Source organism: Sinocyclocheilus anshuiensis, unplaced genomic scaffold, assembly GCF_001515605.1.
Source record: "Sinocyclocheilus anshuiensis isolate Anshui unplaced genomic scaffold, SAMN03320099.WGS_v1.1 scaffold816, whole genome shotgun sequence".
Taxonomy (NCBI): domain Eukaryota; kingdom Metazoa; phylum Chordata; class Actinopteri; order Cypriniformes; family Cyprinidae; genus Sinocyclocheilus; species Sinocyclocheilus anshuiensis.
In genome coordinates this window covers 1,415,827-1,443,473 of record NW_015554154.1, presented here as the reverse complement: position 1 = coordinate 1,443,473, position 27,647 = coordinate 1,415,827, and the positions used below count along the sequence as shown (strand labels likewise).

Sequence of the window (27,647 nt, the reverse complement as noted above, 5' to 3'; positions counted from 1 at the left end):
TTAAAATCATACAATTCAATGACAGAACTCACCCTTGATCAGTGTCCGCTTCACCTCAGTCAAATTATGTCACTTCCTTTGAGTCATACCTTTAAAGGCGCATTACACACATTTTATGTTGAGTTTTATGTAAACGTGACAGGACTGACCGAAAACATGGGGACAGTTGTAAAATAGTATTTATTTGTAGAATTTATGTATAATTTCATGTTTTTAATCAGTTGATGTGAATGATAACAACTTAAACTTGTTATTGATCGAGTTTTTTTTCTAAATAACAGTTTTTAGCATAACAAAACTATGAAAGCTGCAGGTCCAATTTGGCTGAGGACAAGGACAGGATTTGTAATTTTCAAAAGTGTTTTTAATAAATAAAAAAATATCTGAGAACCTAATGAATGACATATTCCTTTACAGAACAACTCACAGAAATCAACCATCAGTCAGTTTTAGACATTTTTTGGATGTAATACTTGTTATTCACTGTAACAAGTCAAGGACAGATAATGTACATTTCTGGTAGAATGTCCCACATGTTTTAGCCAAACGTTACTCCAATTGGTCAAACTTTGGTTTAATTATTAATTTTTTATCGTTTATTGTTCGCTACTGTGTCGCTATTCAGTCTAGCCGCTTCCTGAAGAAAAAAAAATCCGATCTATATGATGTAATGAATAAAACAATTTTTTTTGATTACCCAAAGTTTAATGGTGTTGTTCTCTTATTCAAATTATAAATGATATAACTAAACAAATTAATAAATATTTAGGTGAAGCTGTGGGCTTGATTTTTCATCGCATCATCCTATGCAGTGTGGTGAATCATTATTGAACATTATTGTCTATAGGCTGTTTTAGTCATTCATAGCATGGGTTATCTTAATATATTGATTAATGACATTGTATTATAATATTAACCCACCCAAATATTTAGGCTACTACCTTCTAATTTCAGTTGTAAGTGCAGACCTTTTTTTTTTTTTAGCTTAGGCTACTGACCATTATGGATTAGTGTAGCCTGCATTAAAAAGTATTGAACATAAAACAACAAGATAAAAATATAGTTGATGACTAGACATAATCATTTGATGACTCTAGACACTTCTTTGTGAAGACAATAGCATAATACAATGAAATAACATGTTCTTTAGCCATATAAATACAGTTGCCATGTTCGTGGGTAAAATTTACCCGCTGGCGCTTTTAGGTATACAGCGACCTCTGGCGGTTCTGGTGTTAAGTTTCCAGCTAGGGTTTTCTTCACTTTCAACTTGTTCTAATTCTATTCCAATTTTACAGTTTATAGGGAAATGGTCGCTACCTACTGTACTTTCTTCCATACCATCCCACACACACATCCTTGCCATACTACGCATGCTATGAGAATGGATTTGGTTACGTACTCGTGACGTGGATCATGAACTATAGAGGTGTGTTGAACAACAGAACCTGTCCCAGAGCAGTAACGTTTGCTATCTTTCGTGAGACAGAATCTAAGGTTGGCTCTGTTTTATTTAAAGAAGCTGTAGTGTGTAAGCGATACTTTAGTGAACGAATCGTTTGAGAGTCGGATCTTTTTGCTGGTCTGAACCAAACCACGAATCAAACTGCTTCACTAAAACCAGATTTGACCGATGCGGCCTAAGGTTCAAGTAATAGAACCAGTGAATAGAATAAATGTTAAACCTGGCCTATGTAAAACCTATGACGCTTTTATCAATACGATGATTATTTTAAATACAATTTATGTTCTAATTACGTTTTATTTTCTGAATCATGCTGCTGCAAAACTGAACTTGGACACAAGCAATTAAAATAATCACCTTTATTACTAAACTTATTGGGAACCATAATAAACGGGAAAATGTGAACATATGGCTTTATCTTACTATTGTAATATGCTGTTAGTGGTTTCGCAAAACCTGCCCTCTAAAGACGTCACAGTAAATCAAAATAATCGTCAGAGGGATAGCGCGAGAAGGGTCATATCTGGCTGCAGACATGCACTTGCATTTTCAGACTTGCACTCTCAGACACCTGCACTTCCGTGAGTGACGTCACTTGCAGTCTTTTTTTATTTTTTATTTGATTTAATTTATTAATTATTATTTTAAAATTGAAATCTCTTAACATTTTACATAAGTAGTAAATCACGAGAGAAGGGTCTGGCTGCAGACTTGCACTTTCACTCTAATAAAAAAGACTGCAAGTGACGTCGCTAGCGGAAGCGCAAGTGTTTGAGAGTGCAAGCCCGAGAGTGCAAGTCTGAGAGTGCAAGTGCAAGTCTGCAGCCAGACACTTTTGGGATCACGAAGTCACTTGCAATCGCCGCTTGCACGCTCAGCTACCGTAAACGGATTTAGTACTATAACATACAGGGTCCTGCAAGTCATCTGTAGGAGAAAAAGACAAGACCCGCAGATCCGTGGCCACAGAATAGCAGAATATGATGCGCAAAGTCTCTCGTTAAGCGCTTTTAAACCTCCGTAGAAAACCATAAACACTTATGGCTTAATGTGTTAAGATAGTGCTATTAAAAGATCAAATTCGATATATAGTTTATGAATTGAATGTACTACTACAAGGCAAGCATATGCCCATGAACACAACGAGCAAACTTTTACTTTTCCTCCCATACGCCTACAGCAAAAGCAAAACGCTTGTGCCACAAGACCAAATTCAAATGTACATATTAATTATGTTTTAATAATGAAGAGGAGCATATGAGGTCTTTATAATCTTAGACCGTTATGCTACATTATGCCACCTTTTGCGGTACGGGAGGAAAACACTATATACATACATTATATTAATAAACTTGAATTTGATCTTTTAATAGCAGTATCTTAATACATTAAGTCATAGCCTATTAAGTGTTTATGGTTTTCTACGGAGGTTTAAAAGCGCTTCATGAGAGACTTTGCGCATTGCGTTCATATTCTGCTGTTTTGTGGCCACGGATTTGTGGATCTTGTCTTTTTCTCCTACAGATGGCTTGCAGGACCCTGTATGTTATAGTACTAAATTAGTTTTAATCATTTAACCACGCACGATTTGTGTGGATTGGAAGTAGCTAAAAGTGCAAGCGGCGATTGCAAGTGACTTAGTTTCTTTTTTCTTGTCTTCACTACCTGGCTACTTGTGTAAAATGTTGAGAGATTCAATAAAAAAATAAAAAAATAAAAAAAATAAAAGGACTGCAAGTGATGTCAATTGCGGAAGTGCAGGTGTCTGAGAGTGCAAGTCTGAAAATGCAAGTGCATGTCTGCAGCCAGACCCTATTGGATAGCGCCTCGAAATCTGATTAGTTAAAAATAGCATCCAGTGAATGGCCATGGCCAGATTCGTTTTTGCTGTTCACAGAGTGTACAAAGACAAGTGGCTTCTGGGAACCCATTTCAGAGAGATCTATCAAGCAATAAGTAGAAACATTTTCGATGTTTACAGCATACCCACACATTCCTGCTTCTGTGACATAGGCCTTGACAGTTTCTTCCTACCCACAGACCTACCTAACAGTGGTGGAATATGCATTTAAAGTCCAGGCCATAAATTTGGAAAAACTATGGATATCATACATTATAGTCCATAATGTTAGCACCAATTTATAGTATACAATGAGGTTACTGACATTTCATATCAGTAGTAGAATAAAAAAAGCAAATAAAGATGAGTAAAAATTTATTTATATACATGTGATGCCCTGAGAGTTCACCACTATTTTTAAATATGGCTCATATTTATTTACTTCACACATCTTATTAAAAAGTGCACTGAATAATTTGAATACTGTCAATCACATTGTAACTGCTTTAGCAAGTATATGGTAAATGGGTTGTAGTTTGTAGAAATCAGTCCTCAAACCTTATCTGAACACCACAGCTTATTCTGAATAAAAAAAAGCAAAGATATCAAAGTAAATGAAAAAATTGTGAATGGCTAAAAACACTGAATCATAATACACGCACGTTAATAGAGATAACAGTTTAATTGCTAGGTGTGAATTAAAATGTACATTTTATTAAGAAGGGCACTTCATACAAAAATACAAGATTACAATGCCAGTCCAGACATTTTTGAGACTCCCATTATTTGGGCTTGCTCTGATTATTCGAACATAAAAAACTCTCTCCTCCATAGCTGAACACAAATCATTATGTACTGTATAGTTGATATGCCCTTTCAAGCACATTATGGAGTTTGGGTTCAAACATTAAAGAATCAAAGTCTCCACATCTACACAATGACAGATAGTCTCTCTTGACAAAAGAAAAAAATCAGGATGCCATGTCGGTCAATGCCCCATTCACTGGTTATTTGCCTTTAGGGTCCCCCTTCTCATTTGCCTTTTTTTGCTTCTGCTGCATGATTTCAGCATCTCTGAAATACAAAAAAAATAATAATAATATTCACATTCAGTATGATGCACTTCGCAATTCAATGCATCTGTTAGTTATTATCTTTATGTGTTGTACCTTTGCTTACGGGCAGATGCTGAGAGGCCATCCTCTTTTTTCTTCCCTTTGGTCTGATCGTTTTGCTTTTTAGCATTCTTCTGACGGGCAAGTTCACGCTGATTCCCCCCTGCAGGACGAGACATTGCAACACTCTTAATGGCTTAATCATACTTTACTGCCTTAAATTTGAGAAAATTTTAAAATCTCCAGACTGCAACTGGCAAATCTATTCAGTATCAGGAAGTGTATTTTTTAAAGTAAGGAACGTTGATGCTGTACTGTTTAATATGTAAACCCTAATCTGTGTACAGTATGATCAACACAGTCATGTGTAGCAGTGAGGCGACGTGGCAATGAGGGCGCCAGAGAGCTTCATAACAATAACAACATCCGCACAATACACTGACAAAAACTATCGACAGTATAACAAATAAACAACTTCCTGATCTTCTGAAACATTTTGTCCACTCCTCAGAAAATAATTTCGCCGCGTGGAATTACTATTGAAGTATTATTGACAATATAATTTAAGTTTGCTAATGTGTAACGTCTGTCAACTTGTCACACATAAACTAACTTTTACACAACATCTAGAAAACGTTTTCCGTGCCGTAGTGTATATAATAAATAATTAATAATCACTAATGTCACCACAAACCAGCATTAGCCTTGTTTAACGGGTTAATCTTGTGATTTCTTTTCGTGGACTCTAGACAGAATAAGCTAGCTAGTTAGCCTTGTATCGTACCGCTCCTGTATTTGGCTTTTTCTACTAAAGTACTTTCATTAATAATAGTAGAAGCTGAGATCATGTCAACAAAATGAATAAAAATCAATACTCACTCGTCATGATTGCTCTTTTGTTGTCGCCGGAGCGCAAAGCTCAACCAGGCGGAACCCCCTGTAACGTTACTTATGATGGCTGGCAGACCCGAGTCGATTCGGAAGCTTTACGACAACACTATATCGGAATACAGCAGCGCGTTTCCAGGTGAACGCACCTCGTGATCGTGAATGGACGTCATTACGTCATATGGGATTTTAAGAGGAATGGAGAACGGAGAAATTATTTGAATGTGATTTCGGTGTAAAGCTATAAAGACTGTTAGAATTTGCTCTGCATTTAAGTTTGTTTTTTTTTATATATATATAAGGAATCTTATGTAATATAATGGCCCTCTTTTATATTTATTTATTTATTTATTTTTATCTTATTTATTTATTATTTACCAAACACCAAACTTGAAGTTTTATTGTAAGCATTTTCTAAATCAGAAATTAACTAAATGTAATTTTACAAAAACTTGTTGAGAATGACAAAATGTAGAACTCCGATTGACAGTTTTTGCTTTGGGTCTTTTATTTTGTAATGAATGTGACATATCTGGTGTGGTATTATCGTCGCTTACTTCATTGCCATTGCTTATGTTGACACATGGCGGTATAAGTGAATTTCTGACGTCCTGTATGATGATCAGTCATGAAGACTAGGGTGAACGTGCCAGCGTGAGATTATACAGGTTTATTTTTCACAGATTTGATCATGTCGTCGGCGTGGACAGCGCGCCAAGGGGAAGTGGGTGATCTGAGCAGCAAGAGTAAAGATCAGCTCTTGGAGATACTGTCACGACAAGAACAGTTACTGTCTAATAAGTAAGTGTTTTTTTATGCTTTTCATTTATTTTAATTGAGTGGTTCCTGAATATATAATTCATGATGTGTATATATAGCTAAATTAGGATTTAAGATTTCTGACTAGATTATTATGCTGATTAAATATTCTGGATCTTTCCAAATCCTTTGGCGCCCTCACCTTCTTATTAGTCTATTAAATAACATAGATCAGTGCATCCTGTCAGTGTCACACAGTTGGGACAGTTTATAATTAAACGCAAAAAGACCCAATTATATGTAATACAAATGAATTTGATACCTTGTTGAAGTGATTAATCAATAGTGTGCAGCATGAACACTGTTATTTTCACGTTTATTACTGTGAAGCTGCTTTAAAACATTCTGTTGTGCTATGTAAATAAATATGATTAAATGTGATTTGTACTGTTTATGATTTCTTCAGGAGATTTCTTCAGAGCCTTCCAGATAAGGGAAAGAAGATTGCTGACTTTGTGGAGAAAGTACACATTGCACTTGGACATCTGGAGGAGGAGGAGAGAAAACAAGCAAGTTTAATCTCTGTCCGGACAGAGTTTCAGGCTAAATATCAGCATGCCCTTGCCAAGCGAAGCACAGATAAGCATTTAGAATCCAATTTGGACATGATTATCCCATCCCATGACAGAAACCAAGCCAATGTCAATATCGATGCGGCTAACATACAGGAAAATGGTGGTCTGTTGGGCCAAGAGGAGTCTTTGACATCCCAGCCTGAGCCTGCTGAAACGCTACAAACAGCCAGTGGGAATGCAGCAGCTTCACTGATGAAAGACACAGAGCTTGTGGAGGTGTTTGGACGAGTAACTCTTGATGAAAGTAACAGTGGCTCCGACCAAGACACCATAAAAGCTCTGTCTCATAGTAAGCCCTTTCAGGGTAATCAGCAACAGAAGAAACCACATTACATAGAAGTTCTGGAGAAGACAGAGAAAAGTGTGAATATGAGGAAGCCCAGATTCAAACCAAACCAGTGAGTAGAACTATGCTGCCATTGCATAGCTTTGTGTTTTCTTGGAAAATAAGCTGAAATATAATACATTAAAGGGACAGTTCACACAAAAATGAAATTTTTGTTATTGTTAGATCATCAAAAAATGTCTTGAAAAGGCATTGTAAAATGAATCTGTTTGAATCAAGTGGTTTAATCCAAGTCTTGTGAAGAGATTTTTATTTACATCTAAACAACAGGGTTTCCGTGGATCCTTAAAAAGTCTAAAATGTAGTTGCATTAAATTTAAGGCTATAAAAAACTTACCATAGACATTGCTCTATCTCGCTTATATGGTGTTAATTTTATTTTACATGTCTTAAAGGGGTCATATGATGCGAGTGTTACAAGCTCTTGGTGCATAAAGGAGATCTGTAAAGTTGCAAAGACTAAAGTCTTGTTGTTTGTCGTTTCTCCGATCACAAATGCAGACATGGTTTTACGTTTATGCGGCAAAAGACAGTATAAGTCATTATAATCCGTAATTATGTCCCCACTGGATGCAACAAATGCCTCGTTTGTAATGGGTTTTAATGTTTTTGTCTAGTCGCTCCGGCCGGGACACGGCATCACAATATGGTAAGGGAGTAACATTTCCATCACACACTTGAGGTATTCGGCCAATCACAACTCACTGAATAGCTGGCCAATCACAGCACACCTCGCTTTTTCAGACCGATGAGCTTTGTAAAAATCGACGCGTTTCAGAAAGGCGGGGCATAGAGGAGAAACAATAATGTACAGTATGTGGAAAATAATGTGTTTTTTGAACCTTAAACCGCATAAACACATTTCATTACACCAAATACACAAAATAATGTTCTTTTTAGCAACATCATATGACCCCTTTAAAAAGTCTTAGATTTGATTTTTCAAATCCTGCAGATACCCTGAAACAATGATTGATACACATTGAGCACATTACATGCAGGTATGATAAACATGGAAGCTCAAACGTGCATGCATGATGCACAAGAACCAGTGAGGTTTGTTCTTCCTTTCATATCAAGTGATTATATTTCTTCACAGAGCTTAAAACGTTTTATTTATAAGGATTCAATTGACCTTTTTGGATCTGGTAAGCTCTGGTTACCTGGACTGGGTCAGAAACCTCTCGGGCTTCATTAATATGTGTTTTGAAGATGAGCCAAAGTCTTTTGGGTTTGGAAAATGTTAAGTAAATACATTAACATTAACTTTGGTTAAAAGTGTCTGTTTTTTATTTAGGTTAGCTGTAAAATCCGAGTCTTCATCACCTAGTCAGGCCTCTGGCAGCACCACGCCACTTACTGCAGAGGCCAGAAGACAACGAGACCGAAAACACCTGGATGACATCACTGCGGCCCAGCTTCCACCCCTGCACCACAGTCCTGCCCAGTTGCTGTCATTAGAGGAGTCGGCTGACCTTCTGCAAGAGCAGACCAGAAAACACCTGGTAGGTTGAAGATGTCTTGCTGAAAGCAGACTGATAGAAACTGAGATTTGAATGATCAAAGTGATATACATAAATGACATTTCAAAGCATCTGAGGCCTCAAAAACGTTCTATCCCACAAAATCTTCAACTATTTTGAGATGTTGAGAGGAAGTAGTACTACTTGAATACACCCAGCAGAGAGTATAAGACCTGTGCATGTTTGCCACTTGTGTGTGGGTGTTTCTGCCTCGTTCTGTATTCAGGAAGTAGTACATTTATGTTATTGTGTATACTGTTCATTTCAGGAGTTGCAGGCCAAACAAGTTGCCCAGAAGCTGGCAGATGGTCTGAGTTTCAAGATGGAGAGTTACAACCCAGAAGGAGGCCCACTGGCAGCCTACAGAGAGGTGCATGATGATGGGGCCCAGCTTTCCTCAGAGGAGGACTGATCGTGGGGCCCTACAGAGAGGGCACTGGCTTGTTGATATGTTTGGCCCCTTGCCCTGAACCAACTCTAGGCCTAGAGCCCATGCTTCAGGACCCTGGAGAGAGGCTTTCAGCCTGAGGACAAGAGAAGGGCTCTTCATGAACTGCGCTGACAATGTCTTGGATTCTGCCATTGAAGATAAATAACAGCAGGTTGAATCAAGTTAAGAGTTACTGTGTGAAAACCGACCGTTTTTGCATGTGAAAATGTTACTGTCCAACAGTAACAGATTATCTTGGCAAGCTTAATGCCAAAAAACCTGATACCTCGGCAGGTCCACACCTGTTGTCTTGTATAGAATAATATAATTCAAAGCTCTTATCAGCCATAACTTTAAGGGTGTATATCGTGTGTTATTCTGAAGATGGTAATAGAATATTTTTGTATGACCTTTCTTAGTGTTTATTTAAAAAAACCCTCTGAATTGACCTCTAAAACTTGTGGTTGGTTCTTTGAATCAGATAACAGAAACCGCAGTTTTATAAACTAAATGTGGAAGCACTTAATGTTTTGTCACTTGAGTGCAGCAGCCCGGGAAATGTCTGTCTCCCTCCCTCCCTTTCCACAGCATTGTTTTGATAAGCGCCCCACTGGTTTGATTGGAATGAGTCAGCTGTCGTTTGAAGGGAGGGATGTTGTTATCAGTGCAGAAATCTGTGACATGCCTCAGATGATTAATATATGTAATGTGAAATATCGAGGCTTGAAGGAATTAGACCAATTGGTGGAGTACATCTGGATTTTATTTAGATCATGTTACTGCATGAAGTGGCAATGCATTCTGGGATGGCAACAGATAGACAGACATGACACATGCAATTTCCAAAGCCATGAGCGCTAATAAAAATTCTTAAAATTCACTATTTTTTTTTACCTCTCAGGATGTAAACAACGTATTTTCTTTACATATTATTCAGGACTCTGTATATTTAAATGGAGAAAAGGGAGCTTGAAGATGGAGGAAATCCAAATCTGCGGCGCTCTGCAGTTGATGACCTGTGATAACCTCTAGTAATTGCTTCTGCCCGTTGATGGGAACTGCTGCCTCAGAAAAAAGATCCTAACACATCTGGCAGGTTTTTGTTTAGACACTCTCTGTGATGAACTCCAGAGTGCCTTATCCAGACGTCTCGTGATAAATATGTCAGACTTGTCCAGAAAGAATCTCCTCTCTATGTGGTATTAATTAAGTCTACCTTGCATACAGAGGAAAAAAGACTGTTATCAATTACACACTAGATTGCCGTGCTGATCTGAACCGCTCGTGAGTACATAGATATGCTTGAGTTGGTCTCAAGCATGCGTCCCGACAGTGTCTTTAAGTTGTTTTTTGCTGCAGTTTTTGCTTTCCACATGCCCCCACACCCATCGTCTCGGATCAATAAATGTCTTGTGGAGTCATCTGCAAGTGGTTTTCATCTACCACAAGTGTGAAATCATGCCCTCAGAGAATGGGCAACATTTTTGAGCTGTGAACAGGATGAAAGGATACTGTTTTTGCCAATGAAAACATTTTACTGCAGCAGAGAATATGAACTAATTATGCAGGGTAGAATAAAGTTGGAATAATGCATTTCTCTTGCTACTTTATCTTATTTAAATGCATTTTGATTCATCACTGCTTTGAGACATAAATCTGTCTTTGTTCCTCTCCCTAGCCTTTTCTCTGTCTACTCTAGATCTAGTTTCTCAGTAAATCTGAGCTCTAATGAGACTCAGAGCAGGTCACATACCCAAATGCATAACTTTTTGGCTCCAAGGTCCCCCCGTTCTCCAAGACTGTTTTCGGAGGCCCTTTTATCTAATCAGATATTTAGCTCTTCTACTTCTGTTGTAATAAATCAAACTTATATTTTCAGTTTAATGTTGTATATCTTTATTTTTAATGTTTTTGTTTTATAATATTTTAAGTTATAGATTCACCCAAAAATTCAAATTCTGTCATTAATTACTCTCCCTCATGTCGTTTTAAACCCGAAAGACCTCCGTTCATCTTCAGAACACAAATTAAGATATTTTTGATGAATTCTGAGAGCTCTCTGACTCCGTAATTTTATGAAGCTAAAGATGACTTTTTGTACGCAAAGAAAACAAAAATAACTACTATATTCAACAATTCGTCTCCAGCATACGCTGTTTGCGTTCAGTGGATACTCTCCAAAATGGCGCTAGGGTGACGCGGAGGAGACGAATTGTTAAATAAAGTCGTTATTTCGTGATAGGACCCTTGCTGTCTATGGAGTGTCAGAGAGCTCTCAGAATGCATCAAAAATATCTTAATTTGTTTTCGGAAGATGAACGAAGGTCTTGCTGGTTTGGAACGACATGAGGGTGAGTAATTAATGACAGAATTTTCATTTTTGGGTGAACTATCCCTTTAAGTTTAAACTGAAAGTTTGTCGAGGGCCCCCTGGTTGAGAACCACTGCTCTAATGTTTTAATTTAGATTACATTACATTCAACCATGTCATTGTATAGTTCTGTAGTTGTAGTTCTGGTTTTGATAGAAATAATTATACAGTGCTTAGTTGCAAACCAATGAACGAACTAAGAAGTCATCCTATTTTTACTGCCGGATATAGGCTAATTAAGACAATGACAATGATTCAGTTTTTTAATCAATACATTTGCTTTCAAATCTTTGGTTCGAGTGTGGTTATGATACAGTGGTTGCTAATGCAGGAAGGAGAGGGTGTGTCAGTGCTTGAAGGAGAAACCTCAATATTGACTAGAGATGTCTGGATTAAATGGAAATGTTGTAAATGAGGGTGCTGTTGAAGAAACACTTCATATCATTCCTGATGTTTTCCAGCAATGTGGTCATATGATCAGGAAAGACATGACGACCTCACATCTGTTCCCTCAAGTCCATGTGAATAGGACGGGAATATCTAAGTGCACAAAAAAGGAGCGAGAATGCTTCTCTGCTCTCTTTATTGCTTGAATTTACTAACAACCCTGGCAAAAAATACTGTGGTGGTACCATGGCACCATGATCGTTTCAGATAGTAATGCCATATAGTACTTTGAAATACATCCTGGATTTCAGTGATTACCATATTGTCATACTTTGTTTTTTACATAGCACTCTAAGGTAGTTATTGATTGAAGATTAAACACCATGATTCTGCTATCGTACCACGTTCAATAAAAATTGAATACAGCATACAAAGTGACCATATTAGTCATGCTTCTAGCTTCCCCTGTCATGCATCCACTTATCTCAGTTTAAAAATGAAAATTCTGTTATCATTTACCTAATCTGTTTGAATATTTTGTGTTTTGCTGCTTCTGCAGAAGACAGTCTGGAAGTTGGATCAATATGAAGGTGATTAAATGATGAGAGAATTTAAATTTTTAAATTGAGATGAGTGGATGCATGACATCGATTAAAGTGGAACTAGAAGCGGTTATTTAGCCACTTTGTATTCTACTTGTGTCCCGTCCTTAAAGGATTAAGCCGACATTGTTTCCTTGAGCAGACAGCAGGTGGCAGCAGTGCTTCTGTGTTTCACATGCTGAACAAAACCCTCTATTTCAGTCATTTAGACTGAGAGGGTTCAAATTTCGTTTTTTTTTTTTTTGTCTGAAGAGGTTTTTAATGCAATTATTCTCAACCATCAGATATTTCTTATATTGCTATTTAGTGCAATTTACTGATGTGAACTCACTGAGATGATTCAGCATCATTTTGTTGCCATTAGTGGCTTCAGCTTTTTGCCATTCATTTCACTAGCTAAATCATCTTAAAAGTGTAATGGGTAATTTGATACACATGTATGCTGAAATTGTAGTTGTATGTTTAGCTCAGAGCTCTAATAACTATATAATATCTGCCAGAGTGGGGTTTACACCTGCAGAAGATAATGTTTGTTCTCTAGACGATCCTCCAGAACTCTAGCAGATCTGTTACTAGTTAAGTTAGCCAGTTGCATAAACTTAGCCACCATGTTAAGACTGTGTCTTAAGAACTAGTTTGACCAACCAGTTGCCAAGGGGTAGTAACCAGTCTTACTTTTCCAATAAAAATAGGAACAATCTACCTTTTCATAACTGAATTAAAAAAGTTATAACCAGTCTTGAAGAAAACAAATAGGTGACTAACTTTTTAAGACTAGTCTAAACAGTTTATGCAACTGGCCCCTGGGGAAAAATTGTATCATTTCAAATAATAGTCCACATGTGCTTGAACAAACTGTTGCTCTAAGAAGTTTGCATAACAATTATGTGATAGCTGGTCCGTCTCAAAAGCACGGAGCAAGAGAGATGAGGAGATTAATAACCGCCAAAAAACTGCCTACATTCTGCTCAGCCACTGTCTGGCCTGGCACGGCTGTAAAGCCTGTCAAAAACTCATCACGGTGAGGAAGCCGCCTCAGCAGGGATGCTTCGAGCTGCCAGGGCACGGTGGGGGAAGAAAATGGAGCCGCTTGCCCAGCAGCGTGTGATCATAATGAGGAAAATTCCCATTCTTGTATCCAGATTAATGTAACAACAACAATGTGCTTTTGTCCAACTTTTTTTTCTTCCCCCGCCTGTATTACTCAAAGCCTCCATTCCCTTTTCCATCCATGAGCGGTACTGCGAGTGTCGAGTTACTCACAGTTTCTTCGGCGGTTTAATGCATCACTTGGGTGGGATTTTGCATAGATGTACTTGCATATTGTGCAAGTTTCTGGTTATTTAGCAAGCCGAGGAAAATCAATTTGGGTTACCAGGCATCCGAGTACCATCTCCAAGCAATGAGCCTCTCTATCTGTGTACATGTGTACATGAGGTCAGTCTCAAGCTGTCTGCCGATGAATGCAGTGTAATGCTGTTTTTAATTATTTCCATGCTATTCAAGTGAAATCATGCTTTCTCATTTCTGAATGCACCAATTGACAAGCACCAGGAGTGTGAATTAGCAGCTACTCAGGGAATACTGCCAGACGTTACAAATGGAGAGTGCTAACTTCATTTAAAGGGTCGTGAAATACAATCAGCGACATGTCAAATATTGTCATTGCCTACTTTACAGTGTTGCAGGTGCGAAAGAGGCAAACCGTTGAGGGTGAGAACTTACTTTGGACTTGACTAGATCTGGGTTGTGTCGTTTTTGTTCTAGATTTATTTATTTATTTATTTCCCAATGGCCAGATTCTCTTATATTATACGACTCCAGCACGACTTGTAAAGATTTGCTCACTGGCCCTTTGGTCGTACAACAGAAGTAAAAAGCGTGCAGTAAAAACAAGGCAGTTCTTCTCAGCCCAGCTCATGACAATTACAGGGCCTTGATATGGACCCATAGCCTTGTTTATGTGCTGTAATGTTGTCCGCGTGCCAAGACAACCTTGAGTGCTGGGATCCCTGGTGTTTCTGATTGGAGCTACATGTTGACTTTGCTAGTCTGCAGCCTGGCTTAATAGACTACAAGTTTATGTGTGTGTGTGTGTGTGTGTGCGTGTCTGGTTGTGCACCTACTAATTTGTTTATTTACATAAGCATTCTCCCCACAATCCCTCTGTCATGAAAATCGGAGCTTCATCTCCTCAAAAGGCAAACATATTTTTCTAATGAGGAAGGAGATGCTGTCCAAGCCCATAATGATCTTAAGCTGTGGAAGACTGACTGTATTAAAATGCAATAATTAGATTTAATTCGCTTTTAATTGACTTCTTCCACTGCGTTGTCCTTTGTTTTAGTCAGTATCATAACCTTTGACCTCAAGTGGCCTGTTTCTAGCATAACACTTTGCCAGAATTCAAATGAGCGGAATGCGGAGAAAGAAACACATTTTTGTTATGGCCTGAGGAGTGATTCAGGAGGCGTGGAGTTTATCGGGCGATTTAACTGCATTTCAACGGGATGTTTGTCTTCCTGTGCTTTTCTGTTCGGTGCCAATGTTAAACGAAACATAATTGCGCACAGGACCGTGACAATTGTTGAAATGTATCACGAATTGGCAATCGCTCATAGCCTCGAGATGGTAATGCTGTCTGTCACAGTTTAGAGCAATATAAAGCAGAGCAAGAGACAGAGGAAACTTTCCTTATCCTCCTTTTGCTTCTTTACCATTGAAAGTTCCTTTTGCCCTTCGTTCGTTTTTTCTTTCCCTTCCCTTTGTTTCCTCTCATCAGATTTCACATGCAGCATGGGACCTCTTCACAGACAGATGGTGTCGCTCACATGAACGGTGCCCTGTTCAATATCAAATTCGTTCTGTGTGGATCTTCGGGAGAGGGAGGAACCCTGTGAAAGTGACAGGTCATTTGATGCCCCCTGCTGATCTCATGTCTCATCATGCTTTGATAAGCATTGTGAATTTCAGAGGCAAGAAGAGAGATGACACACAAAGTGACTTGCTCTGCAGGACTTAAAGGATGGAGTTTTTTTTCCTTTTGACCCTCTTCAGGAAGAGAAATAGGTCACCACAGACAGTTCTTGAAGTACCTTTAATGGCCAAACATAATCCTGGACATTCATTAGTTACAGGGCATTCTTTGAACATTAATAATGCTTTGTTCCCTCGAGAGCATCTTTTTCAAAAGCTCCCGCACGGTGCCCTACTCATATTTTGACAGGTTTGCGTGCAGTAAATTTCCACAGATTTCACAAAGATGATACAGTTCCCATTGATGTTATATTCATCATCTGCTTAAAATGCCCTCTCTCTCATATTCTCTCCCCTTTTCTCCTCATTACTTCCCAAAAATAATCACAAACATGTGATACCCAGACAGACCGTATAAAAGCACCTCACGGCAAAGGCTCTTCTCAGTGTCAGAACTGTCTTTGCTTATCTTGTGCTTTCAGCTCAAGCTTTGACAGCTCCAGCTTGTTCTCCCACTTACTTTCCTTCTGGTTTCTTCAGTATAACCACTTCTAATTCCTTAAAGAAAACTGAAAACAAATTAAAGAAGCATTTTAGAATAAATCGTAAGACTTAGCAGTAAGGTTCAGTTCATTAACACTCATTCATTAGGAGTCGTGAATTTACAATCCACAATACTTTTACACATTTAATAATCTAGGTTCAATTTCAGTATTAGTGCTACTGGAATATTGCAGCGTTTGTTTTATTTTGTGCATTGTAATGAATATTCATACATCTAGGCCTATATATTTGTGTGTGTGTTTGTATCACATTTATATATAACTAACTCTTGTTGGACTTTATTCTGCAATAACGACGGGCTGACTGTTCATCATTCCTTATAAATTAACATAAATGAACAATTATCAATAGTGTATTTATAAATCCACATTAACCTTGATTAATAAATGCTGTAAAAAAATGAATTAATGCTTCTGAATTTAACCCTACTGTAAAGTGTTACTGAAAAAATTATACTGCACTTCATGGCATTATATGAATGAAAGTTATGACATAGATCTGTCATATATTTAACATGTAATGACTTTCTACACAGTACAACATGATTTATCTCTCTCTTCTCGTCTCTATAGCAAACCTTATTGATTACAGAGAAATACATTAGGCCATTATTGGCTCAGCTTGAGCTGATGATGAAATACATTATAACGGTTAAACACTTCAGACTCTCAACAGGTCATCTGGTTTCCCACTCTCATAGAGCTCCTGTCCTCTTGCCTACCATGGTATTAATGTATACACAGAAAATGACATATAGGAAAAAGTGAATGATGGGGTTAGGAGAATCTCTTAAAAGCTAAGCAGGAACTGGCAAAAGGAAGTAAGCAGCTGTGATTGAACTTGAGGTCCTATGTGACTATTAGTGCTGACACCTGCAACCCATTCAAGCTCAGTTTTGTGATTATAGAGACAATAAGGACCAAAGTTTGTGCTGGGGAATAGTTATGTTTAATATATTTGTTGAATTATGCATGCTGACCTCAGGAGGGCTATTCCAGCATTTTCAGGCACAGATATGCTCTGATTGTAATTGATATACTGTAAATGTAATCCCTACTTCAATAAGTTAAAATAATTAAATTTAAATTATACATTTTCATTTCAATGCTGTTGCCATGCAGTTAAGTGAAAAACATTACATTCATTTTGAACTTAAGTATGTTCTTTTAAAATATTTTATTTGCATCATAAATATTATTTTTAAAGAACGCAAAAGTGAAACTGCCTTTTCATAAGGGTAAAGTGTTTACATGACATTGAAAAAAAAAATTACTTTAGTCTGACTAAAATCAAACTTTTTGAGGTCCAGGTAAACATGCTCGATGTGTTATACAAAGGGCTAAAATAAAGGCACAAATAGAAACTGAGAACCAGAGCAAACTATATATGCATTTAAAATAATAGCTCTGAGGTCCTGAGACAGGAAATGATGCCATTAGAAAGATCTCAGCAGAGCAAATCGGCATTTCAAACATCTGCACTCTACCCATACTCATCTGATGTATGGAACAGTTTAAGCCTTAAACACATCTTTACTTAATCACCGTTTGAGTCATTACTGGTATTTTTGGCTTTAATTGAAATGATCCATTCGGCTGTTGAGAGTGGCGACGTGTCAGCTTCAGCGCATTGAACCAAAGTGATGAAGCCTTTGGATTAACTGTCCAGGCGCACGGCTATGACGACGGAGGAGTCATTTGTCCGCCCATTAAGCTAATGTGCTGTCCCTGTTCAGCCACATATCACTGAGGGTGCATAGGGGAGCTCTCGAAGGAGGTGGCTCTGCTGAATTGTAGCCAAGCTTATTCTTTTACCTTAACCTTGCCAGGCCATATGAAAGAACATCTGAGGAGCTTCACGCCAGAACAAAATGCTTTGGCTTCTCACTGAGGCAATAAAGCAATTGTTTGGTCATCATAGCTTAAACGAGGCCCCTGAAATGCCCTTTTCTCTTGGCTTGAGTTTCTCTCTACCTTACTTTCCCTTGTCTCTCTCTCTCCCCAAATATTGTTACTCAACATATGATTTTTAAACGCTCTATGTCATTGTTAACTATAACCTCACCCCTCGCTCTCGCCTCCCTTGGGTGTGGTAGTGGATGCCATTTTGTAAACATAGGCATTGCTCAATATGATTATTCCTTTATATTTTCCATTGCACACACATACTGATTCCTGTGATATGATGTGTGAATAACAGCGCTGTCTGTCTATGTGTGCCCAGTGCTTTTGCGATTGGGGCCGACGCAAATACACATTATTGAATGGTCTTAACACCTTTCTCTCTCAGGAGTGTATACTGTATATATGTGTGTTGGTGAGGAGTGTGTGTCCAGTGCAGAGCTTTGTTAAATAATAATCGCCCACTGTTAAAGCGACTCCTCGCAGTCTGCCCAGAAAAACATCCCGCAGTGAGAGAAAGGCTTTCCTGCGCAACCATGGCCGATACACCCAGCTCTGGGTCACAGAGGTCTGAGTGACATCATCAGAACTGGACAACTCTGTGCCAAGAGCTGAGCATAACTTCTTTGCCGAATGAAGCACGTTAGGGAGAAAGTTAACTCTTGCTGGAATGGACTGATCGTTCTAATTTAGTCAAACAGTTATGTATGATATGTTAATTAGCTACTTTTTGGGAATTTTATTCCGGGTTTTTTTTTGTTATTTCGCAGTTTTATAATCTGGTGTTAGGCCTGTCCACCTTTTCAGTAATAATAAATTACTTAGACGAATAGTTAATCCAAAAAGTAGAGTTAGTGGGGTCTAAAACAGCATTGCACCCCATTGACTTGCTTTGTATGGACAATCTTCTGCTAGAGTCTTATAGGTTTGGAACAACATGAAGGTAAATTATGATAGACTTTTCATTTTGAGTGAACTATCCATTTAATGTAACATTTAAAAAAGGACTAGAAGAAGAGCTGATGAGTCATTATTCCCTTTGAAATAACTATGTGAAGCACTTTATATTAAACCATGTGATACTCTCAGCGGCTGTTTAGATATGTTTTAGGCATCTTTTCTGAATCATTGGACTAATAGATTTTAACCCTTGGTGCAAAATGCTTGAACTTTTTTTTCTATCTGCTGCAAGAAAGAAAAAGACAGTTGTGTTGAGGTGACAGTCATTATAAATGTTCCTAAACTTGAGGTGTGTTCTATAATCTTGATTGTCAAGTGCATGTATACTATAGCTTTTTGTTCACTGTCTCATCACAAAAGGAAAATTTCCTTCACAAACCTCAAGTTAAACGCTCTCTTCCTCTCCTGCTGGCCAAATTTCACTGTTTTCTGCTCTTTTTCACCCTCTTCATAACCACAGCATTCCTCTTCTCTGGTAAAACAAGACTTGATTCACTTGTTTGCATATCAATAAATAGCTTCCATCTGCTTGGCTGAAATACAAATCACTCCGAGATCATTTTCAGTGTATTGCATAGTAGTTTTTTTTGTGTGAATTTTTCATGTTTTGTACATCATTGGCTCCTGTTTGTCACTATGAGCAGTTGCTGAATGATGCAGTCTTTCAAGTGGAATTGTGTCCTTCCTGTGCCACTCATAAAACAGTTTACACAGAAATATTAAGCACCAAGGTTTTCAACATTGATAATAATAAAAAAATTTCTTGAGCACCATATCTGCATATTAGAATAATTTCTGACGAATCATGTGACACTGAAGACTGAAGTATTGGCTGCTATTCAGAAACATTTTTTTTTTAAATCTTACCGACTCCAAACTTCAACATCTGAGTACTTTGTAATTGGAAAAATGTACTTTAGACAGGAATAGTTCTCGTAATTTAAAGCATAACACGTCCTCATAATCAATTGATACACTTGTCATTGTAAAGAGTGAAAAATTTAAGGGGGTCTGAATACTTTCCGTACCCACTGTAGGTAATTGAAAGCATGTAAAAAAAAAAAATAAATAATATAAAAATTCTGTTGTACTAAGCTGCATTTCCATCAGATTGAGCAAATGAACCCCGAGAGTGAGATTGACCAGAAAGTTGACCCTTCCATAATTTTTGTCTTGTCACGACTTGGCTCCTCTAAAGCCCATGGTATGCTGTCCTCTAGTGTTTCGAGACCTTTGGTCCAAGTGCTCTTTAAGGTTAAGGCCTGACTGAATGTAACATGTCCTGGACTGAAACGGAGTGTTTGTCTTTTCTCCCCTTGTCTCCCATCCTGCTGTCTATGTACTGCGAAGGCATTCATCACTGCAGGGCAGCAGTATTTACGTGCCTTCCCTCTCTTTATTAATCTCTCCCAGCTGCCCGTGCCTCGGCACTACACGGCTCGCTCGCACTAAACACCTTCAGGGGCGACCAGCATCTCCAACATGTGGGCCGGAAACAGGCCTTTTAATCCAGCAAACCACAAAGAAAGGAAAGGGTTGTGCTTTCATTTTTTTTTTCTGCTAAAAGCTAGATTTACATGGAGCATTTTTTTAACTGTTGTGTTTACTGCGCTCGTTTCAGGAATTTTATAGTGAAAGGCGACTCCATCTCTTGGATGAGACTGGGATGGTAAAGGCTGCTAACTAGCCCCTAATGATCAGTCAAAGCAGTTGGATGCCCTGTGGACTGAAATAACTGTTTTCTCATCTCTTTAAGCAGAGCTGTGTATAAGCTGCAGGCGCTTTCATGTGAATGAATCCTTTGTGGCTCTCTTTCAGCGTTTAGTGCGAACGGGCAGAATACCGAATGTTTTACTGAAGTCTGGAGATTCTTCTCATTTCTCTCTCCCTCCATGCACACACGCACACACGCCCTCCCTCCAGTCTCCTGCTCTCATCGCATGGCAAGAGTCCCACACTCACACTCACAATCAGCTCAGACTCTTTGCTTGTTTTACTGGGCTCCCCCCGCCGCCTCCTTCTTTCCTTTCCCTCTCTTCCTTCCTTTCCCAGAAATGACACTGTCAGATTTTGAAACATCTCTTTCTCCGTTGGCACTTGCTTTGCGTTTCCTCTGTGTCTATCTGTTTCTCTTTTGAGAGGACCACACAGAGGGATGACATGCGTGAGGTTCGTCCGTACTGGGTGGCCTGAAAGCCTGGAAAACACAGGGTGACAGGATCGGTCTTCAATCAGCACGAGAAGTAATGCGTGTGGACGGTGCAAAACCAGTCTCTTGGAGACCCCGGGAGGAAAAACGAAAACCTAGATAATTGCTGTGCAAAGTAGCAGATATGCTTCAGGTCTTTGGCAGTGTCCAAGGCTGAAGCTCCCCAAACACCCTGTCTGATGCACCTCAAATGTATTAGCCAAGAAAGGAAAGCAAAGAGACTTTATCCTTCACATTATGCGCTGAAAGCCATTCTGAATTGTCAGACCCCATGTTGATTCAGTCTTATCTCAGGGGACAGGGAGACTATTCTCATTCAAATGAAGCTGTCTTCATCCCCTGGGAGGCTAGTCAGTGCACTAGCTGTTACTTTATAAGCCTCAGTTCATCCAGCATCCAAAACTTGTAAGTAGATGGTTGGTGCACAATGGCTACAGTACGGACACACAACAGCTGGAGGCTGGATGGATCGAGTGCAAAAAAAGTAAAGTTTCATGCAAAGTATAGGGCATACAGTTTTGCTTGGACTTGCTGTCCTTTGTGGAGCTGCCATTGAAAATACACTCAATTTCCTGGTTATTTTGACTGTCTGTTTTGATTAACAGATGCGATTCTCCTTCGTTCTACAGTATCAGGCAGTATGAGTGATACTTGGTTGATTATTCTGAGTATCGGTTTCACCTCATTGGCTTGATCAGAGTCTATTAGATCATACTAAATTTTGTTTGTATTCCCTCAGTTGTGATCACTTCCTCATGGAAGCCTGTTTCAGCAATGTTAAATGTTTACAAGATGTATGTTCTTTTTTTTTTATACTCTTAAATGTCCAATTTCTCAAAGATATATTTTGTTACATTGACAGCAGGGTTGGGCAAAATTTGGAACTGAAGAATTGGTTTCCTTTCAACTCATCATTGGTTAGGATTTGAACTGCAGTGGGCATGCCCTCTAGGAAGTTGAATCAGAATCAGAATTTGAGTTACAGGAAGAGTAATTTAATGAATTTAGAGAAATTAATTAGATAATGAAATTCTGGGAAAAAATGGAGTGTTCTTCCACCCTGAGCCATAAAATGTATTAAATATGAAGAAGTAAATTTCTATGTCACATTTGAAACCGAAACACAAACTTCACAAAGTTTTACATTTCTTTCAACTTTTAGACGAGGCTTTGTCAAGCCATCATTCATATATATGTTCTTTACAAACCTTCCTTTTCTATGTAAAAATTTTGGTTCCGTTTCACCTATAAATGAAAGTCCTGAAAAAAATCATTTACTCACCCTCATGTTGGTCCAAACTTTCTACTGCTAGCTATACTTTCTACTGCAGAGCACAAAAGAAGGTGTTTTGAACATGTTTGATCCAAAACAACATGGAACCCCATTCATTTTTATTGTACGGTCAATAAACACAGACATTCTTCAAATCACCTTTTGTGTTCTGGAAGACCATGTCAAGGAGCAAATTTGTTCCTTCACCTAAGTTGCACAATTAGCACTGCCTTGTTTATTTAACAAAACAACTGAATTACACTGAGCCCTTCATGAGTTCTTATACACTTGGTAAATAAATGCATTTAGGTTCTGCACGCTCAAAGTTCTGTATGTTTATATTAAGGGGCTTCAATTTTAGGAAGCATCAGACCTCAGTGTTGGCAAAAGCAAGAGATCCGACTCTCAGTCAACAGTCTTTTCCATCAATGGATGAACAGCAAAGATGTTCTATCACTCACTGCTCTACATATCAGCACTTCAACGTTTGTTTTCCCGCTCTATCTCTGCTTTTGGCCCCCTTCTTCAAATGAAGATCCCCTATTGTAAACTTAGCTTTTGCCCTCATCCATTATCATCACATTGTCAGAGATGGGAAATCGTGGGTAATGTTATTTTGGGGATGAAAGAATGAAAAACACTGTCAAATCCAATTTCCTCAGCTTTGTCATCCCGCAGCTGTAAATCGAGGCGAATGGTACAGACAGCACAGCTGTGAATCATAAGAGCTGAAAATATAAACTGTTTAGTAGTAGAATCCGATGCTCTTTCTGCCAGGATTGTGCCATAACATTCATATGAAATCATTTCAGCTCAAATCCCAAGGACGATCTGCTGGAAGAGGCTTGCGTAAGTGTGATGGATGTGCGCTTGCCTGTTGAGACATGCAACAGGAGGTTTATATCCTTCTTCAAGCCTGAGCAAACCATCGCCAGGAGATATTGAGGAACCAAATAGAATTCAGGTCATTTCAGTTTCATGTTTGCAGGAATTTCATGTTACAGAATCACAAGTACTCTCAATTTTCCACCAGCTTCATCACAGGAAATCACCAAGCCACCTATCAGTGAGAGGATCTGAGGAAAGCTGCCAACAGTGAGCTCAGCCTCTCGGTTTGAACATGTATCGCAAGATATCAGTGCTCAAGCTTATAGACAATAAGTCTGTTTATAAGCAGTCGAGCTACAGCCTTCATACGACTGTCCGAGTGTACAATTAAATATTTGTTTTAAATGCCACCTTTGTTTTTTTGGAGCAAGCACTCAACGCAGGTAATTTGATTGACATGTTTAAATGTTAGATGTAGCCGAACTACAATCGCATTGTGTGATGATTTCACAAAAACTCAACTGGTATGATTTCAGACTAGAATGTTTGAGTCATTTTAAAATGACCAAATATCGTTTGTGCATGTAAACACACTTATTTTGGAGAACATTGGATGCCATAAACCTTCATTGAATGGACCAAAAAAAAAGTCGTCTTCTTTTTTTTTTAAACCTTGTCTTACAGGTTTAGAGCAACATGAGGGTGAGTAAAAAATGGCAGCATTTTCATTTTTATGTGAACTGTCCCCTTGATAGTTTTGTTTCACATGTTACAAATGGATTTTACCAAGAGCAAGGTCTTGTCAGTTTTTAGTGATTTGTTCAGTGATGTATTATTCTTGTTATTTCTATTCTATTCTATTTTAACAAGAAGGCTGAATTCATGATGATCTTCTTTGTGACAGGGTGTGGAAATGCTCAAAACAGCTACAGTTGCTATCGCGGGGGGACAGAAAGCACAATTAGTGGGCTCTCATGCAGGCAGCTGTGTGAGTTTTCTGCGCTCCGCTGGGAGATCCCTTGGCCTGCCGAGCTCCAAACAAACACCACGCTTGTGTCCTTTGCAGGGTGAGTCATGGGGTTTGCTGGGATATGATCAGGAGGAGACGTACAGGAAATGAGCTGATGATTTCATGCCCCTGAAAGCAAAATTACCAAAGCGCCTTCTCTGCCAGTGTAGGGTGTCTTCAAAGAGCACAGAACTGAAAGCACTGATTATACCATCTATGACTCAAAAACAACATTTGTGTTCTCTTCTGGTAATTCCTCCCTATTGTTTTTCATCACACAGCTGTAATATTTAAAGAGCATAGGTGTAAAGAGCTTTGTTTAGGATTTCATGGAGCCCAGCAGTTGACAGCTGGACTGCCCCTGTTCCCCACCCTGATACTTATGCTCAGTTATCACAACTTCATTTAATTGGCCCAATAAAACAATCCAGCTGCATAAACATGTAACAGAGGGTGTGAGATTTAGAACAGGGATTTCTCCCTTGCCATGGATATACGGCCGTCTGCCAATGCAAATGAATCATTTCACACTGCGACATGGTGGTTAAAAGGTGGCTGAAGTAGAGCGCAGCTCCGCGGCACCTTGCTGGGACAACGTGTTGCTTTCTTATGCATCCATCACAGTGAACGACTCTCTTCCCAAATGGCTGCCACATAGACTTTGTGCTGCCCCATTTGGGGTGCTTTCATGGAGGGTTCTGCCCATGTGGGGTGTGAGGATGGGGGCTTAACATTAAGGTGATATGGGGGAGGGTCTCTGACAGCCGTGATGAAGAGGAGCTGGTGAGCCCAATATATCTGTCTACCTTATTTATGTGCTTTGCTTCAAAGCAAGTTCCTATTGTGGAGGCCAAACTGAATGCACCTTAAGATAATCTAACAAAGATCCTTGCATGAGATTACACTATTAACCTTAAATAATAATGTTTTGAGTTACCGCACAATCTGCTGTGAATTCTACAAATACAGCATACTCAGATCATGACAGATCTTGTTCATACACTCAAGTATCCTGTCTCTTGAGAGATGTAATTGCAGAGTTTGGACATATTTTTCTGTTCTGCTCAATGTCTATCCTCACTCAAGGCTTTGACACATGTAGTGGCTCTTTCCTTCATCCCAATAGACTGACTCACCAGCCATACAATCATAGCTGATTAGTTTTAAAACTACCCAGAAAGCTTGTTTCCAAATTGGCCAGACTGGAAACGATCCTTCATATTACAGACGTGATATGGGTCTCTCTGAGACTGAACTTCTCTATGTAGTAAGAGTGTAAGAGCGGTATTTGAAATGAAACAGGGTTATATGCTTTCAGGTTTATATTATGTTTGAATATGAACTTTATATAAATATGAATGTATACAATACAATGCAGAAGTTTAGGGTCGGTAAGAAGTTGTAATGCATAAAAACAGTGGTATTGTGATAATTTAACTCTTTTCTCAAGAAATATTATTTATTATCACAGTTTTTACAGTAACTTGATCTATTTAATGCCTTGCTACATGATGGAATGGTAGTTAGTGTGTGTGTGTGTGTGTGTGTGTGTGTGTGTGTGTGTACCTAGTACTTCCTACATTAGGGACCAAATGTTCCCACAAGGATATTAATACTGGTAAAATTTCTTGTTCCCATGAGGAAAACAGTTTATAAATCATACAGAATTAAGTTTTTTGAAAATCTAAGATGGTAGAAAGTTTTGTGTGAGGGGTAGGTTTAGGATAAGGGGATAGAAAATACAGTTTGTGCAATATAAAAAAACATTACGTCTATGGGATGTCCTCATAAAATATGGAAACCCAACATGTGTGTGTGTCCATATGGACCTTTATGATACACATAACAGCACCTACCAGAAGTTATGGTCTGGCTGGACGGTTACACAAAACCTTGGCAGGATAATCTAAGTCATGTTTTCAAACCAGACCTCCTAAATGTGATAATATTGTCCCTCAAGGACAGCCAATCCTTCAGCCTTAAAGTGAGAATGTGACAAAGAAAGACATGAATGATATGTTTTACTTGACTGATGATCTGACGCTGAGAGTGGACCCTTGGTATGGCAAGTTTATACAACACAGAGAGTTGGCCGAGCATAATTCACTTTGAAATCATTTTCATCATTCAGAGGGAAAAAGAATTATTTACGACCCCGATGGTGATACAGGAATAGGTTCAAGCCCCTTTCCATCTGTGTCCAATCCCAGGCTAATGCTATCATCACCTGTTTCAATGTGGCTCAAGAACATCTGGACCACATTAAAAAACACACACACACAAGGTGCATTTTGTTGGCTGTGTGTTTGTGCATGTATTGGCACATGCTTAAGCATTTGGCTCACATTCGTAAATTAAGTTAAAACAACAAATTAAATGATCAAAGAATGGAATGAAAAGTCCTGATTTCAAAAATCAATGCATTTAACTTTTGAGATGCCAGACTCCTTGGGGAGCTTTGAGCTTGTGCAGATTTATTGCTTTGTTAAAAAATAAAAACAAATTATCATTCATCTGGCCGTATCTCTGGTAATCACATATCAGACACTTATAATCTAGTTTTAACATTGTGTTCCTATCAAATTCCAAGTATTTTCCTCATAAAAATCCAGTTTGTTTCTCAAGTAAGATGCTGCTAATAATTCATGTAAAAAAAATACCAAAACAAGCCTGTGAATCACTTGTCATTAATACATCCGTTTCCTGATTTTAATTGCACAAGGGGCAGGTGCCCTTATTGACAGTGTACTTTTATTTTAAAATATGCCTTTGGGACCACAACACAGCTGCATCGCATTTTTAACAGTGGTACATGGACTGCCCAGAGATGGGAAGTGCTCTGTTAGGAAACTTTTTCTCCCCAAAACAGACTGGAATCTCTTTATCCAGTTGTGTTCCTCCCATGCAGCAGCTGTGCAGCTGGTTCTAGCTGGGAACTGAGCGCAGTACGTCTGCGGTCAGGAGGGACCTTAGCCCCGGCCCTCCCATGTGCATGTAAGGAAGCTATAATGTCATGCAATTGGGTCCATATTATTGTTGCATGAGGCTTGAGGAGTGATGTCAGAGGAAAGAGGAAACTAGCTAACTCCCAACTAAGGGAGCAGAGGTCCGACTGAAGCTGGCTGAAGCCCAACATGCTTCAAGTGTTTTTCTTTTTCACTGCCCCTTCATTTTGTCTTGCTAATTAGTCATGCGACAATGGGAGTACAGGTTTAGAAATAGCAGATGGTTATGTTAAGATTGAGGTACCTGCAGTGACGTTTGACTGAAAGAAAAAAAAACAATACATTTTGTGAAACTTCTATTCGTGTATTCTGAGAGAGGAATTATTGAAAGATGCATCACAATTCCACAGTTCAGATGCAGCATTAATGCATTTCAGCTGTTGTCTAGTAAAAAATATATTTTCAAAAAGTTTTTTTCTTTTGCTATTAAGAATATAGTTATTCAGGTATTTGGAAGTGTCTAATGTGAACTGTTTGTGTTTATATTGAAATCTTTGACTTTTGATTACATGCATTGTCAAAAAAGTATTTTTTCAAAGTAAATACATTTTAAAGTAAATA

At 38.6% G+C, this 27,647-nt stretch overlaps 2 protein-coding genes across 2 annotated transcripts; one reads left to right on the top strand and one right to left on the bottom strand.

Annotated features, from left to right (window-relative positions):
• Positions 1–3,968: 3,968 nt before the first annotated feature.
• Positions 3,969–5,414, bottom strand: serf2b (small EDRK-rich factor 2b). The gene is made up of 3 exons (XM_016463440.1): positions 5,300–5,414; positions 4,475–4,583; positions 3,969–4,379 (listed from the first exon to the last, which is right to left on the bottom strand). The coding sequence occupies exons 1-3, from the start codon at positions 5,304–5,306 to the stop codon at positions 4,313–4,315; spliced, it is 183 nt and encodes a 60-aa protein (XP_016318926.1). The 5' UTR covers positions 5,307–5,414; the 3' UTR covers positions 3,969–4,312.
• A 412-nt stretch (positions 5,415–5,826) lies between these two features.
• polr2m (RNA polymerase II subunit M) lies at positions 5,827–10,808 on the top strand. Its single transcript, XM_016463542.1, has 4 exons — positions 5,827–6,109; positions 6,534–7,100; positions 8,346–8,553; positions 8,840–10,808. The coding sequence occupies exons 1-4, from the start codon at positions 6,000–6,002 to the stop codon at positions 8,981–8,983; spliced, it is 1,029 nt and encodes a 342-aa protein (XP_016319028.1). The 5' UTR covers positions 5,827–5,999; the 3' UTR covers positions 8,984–10,808.
• The last annotated feature ends 16,839 nt before the right edge of the window (positions 10,809–27,647 follow it).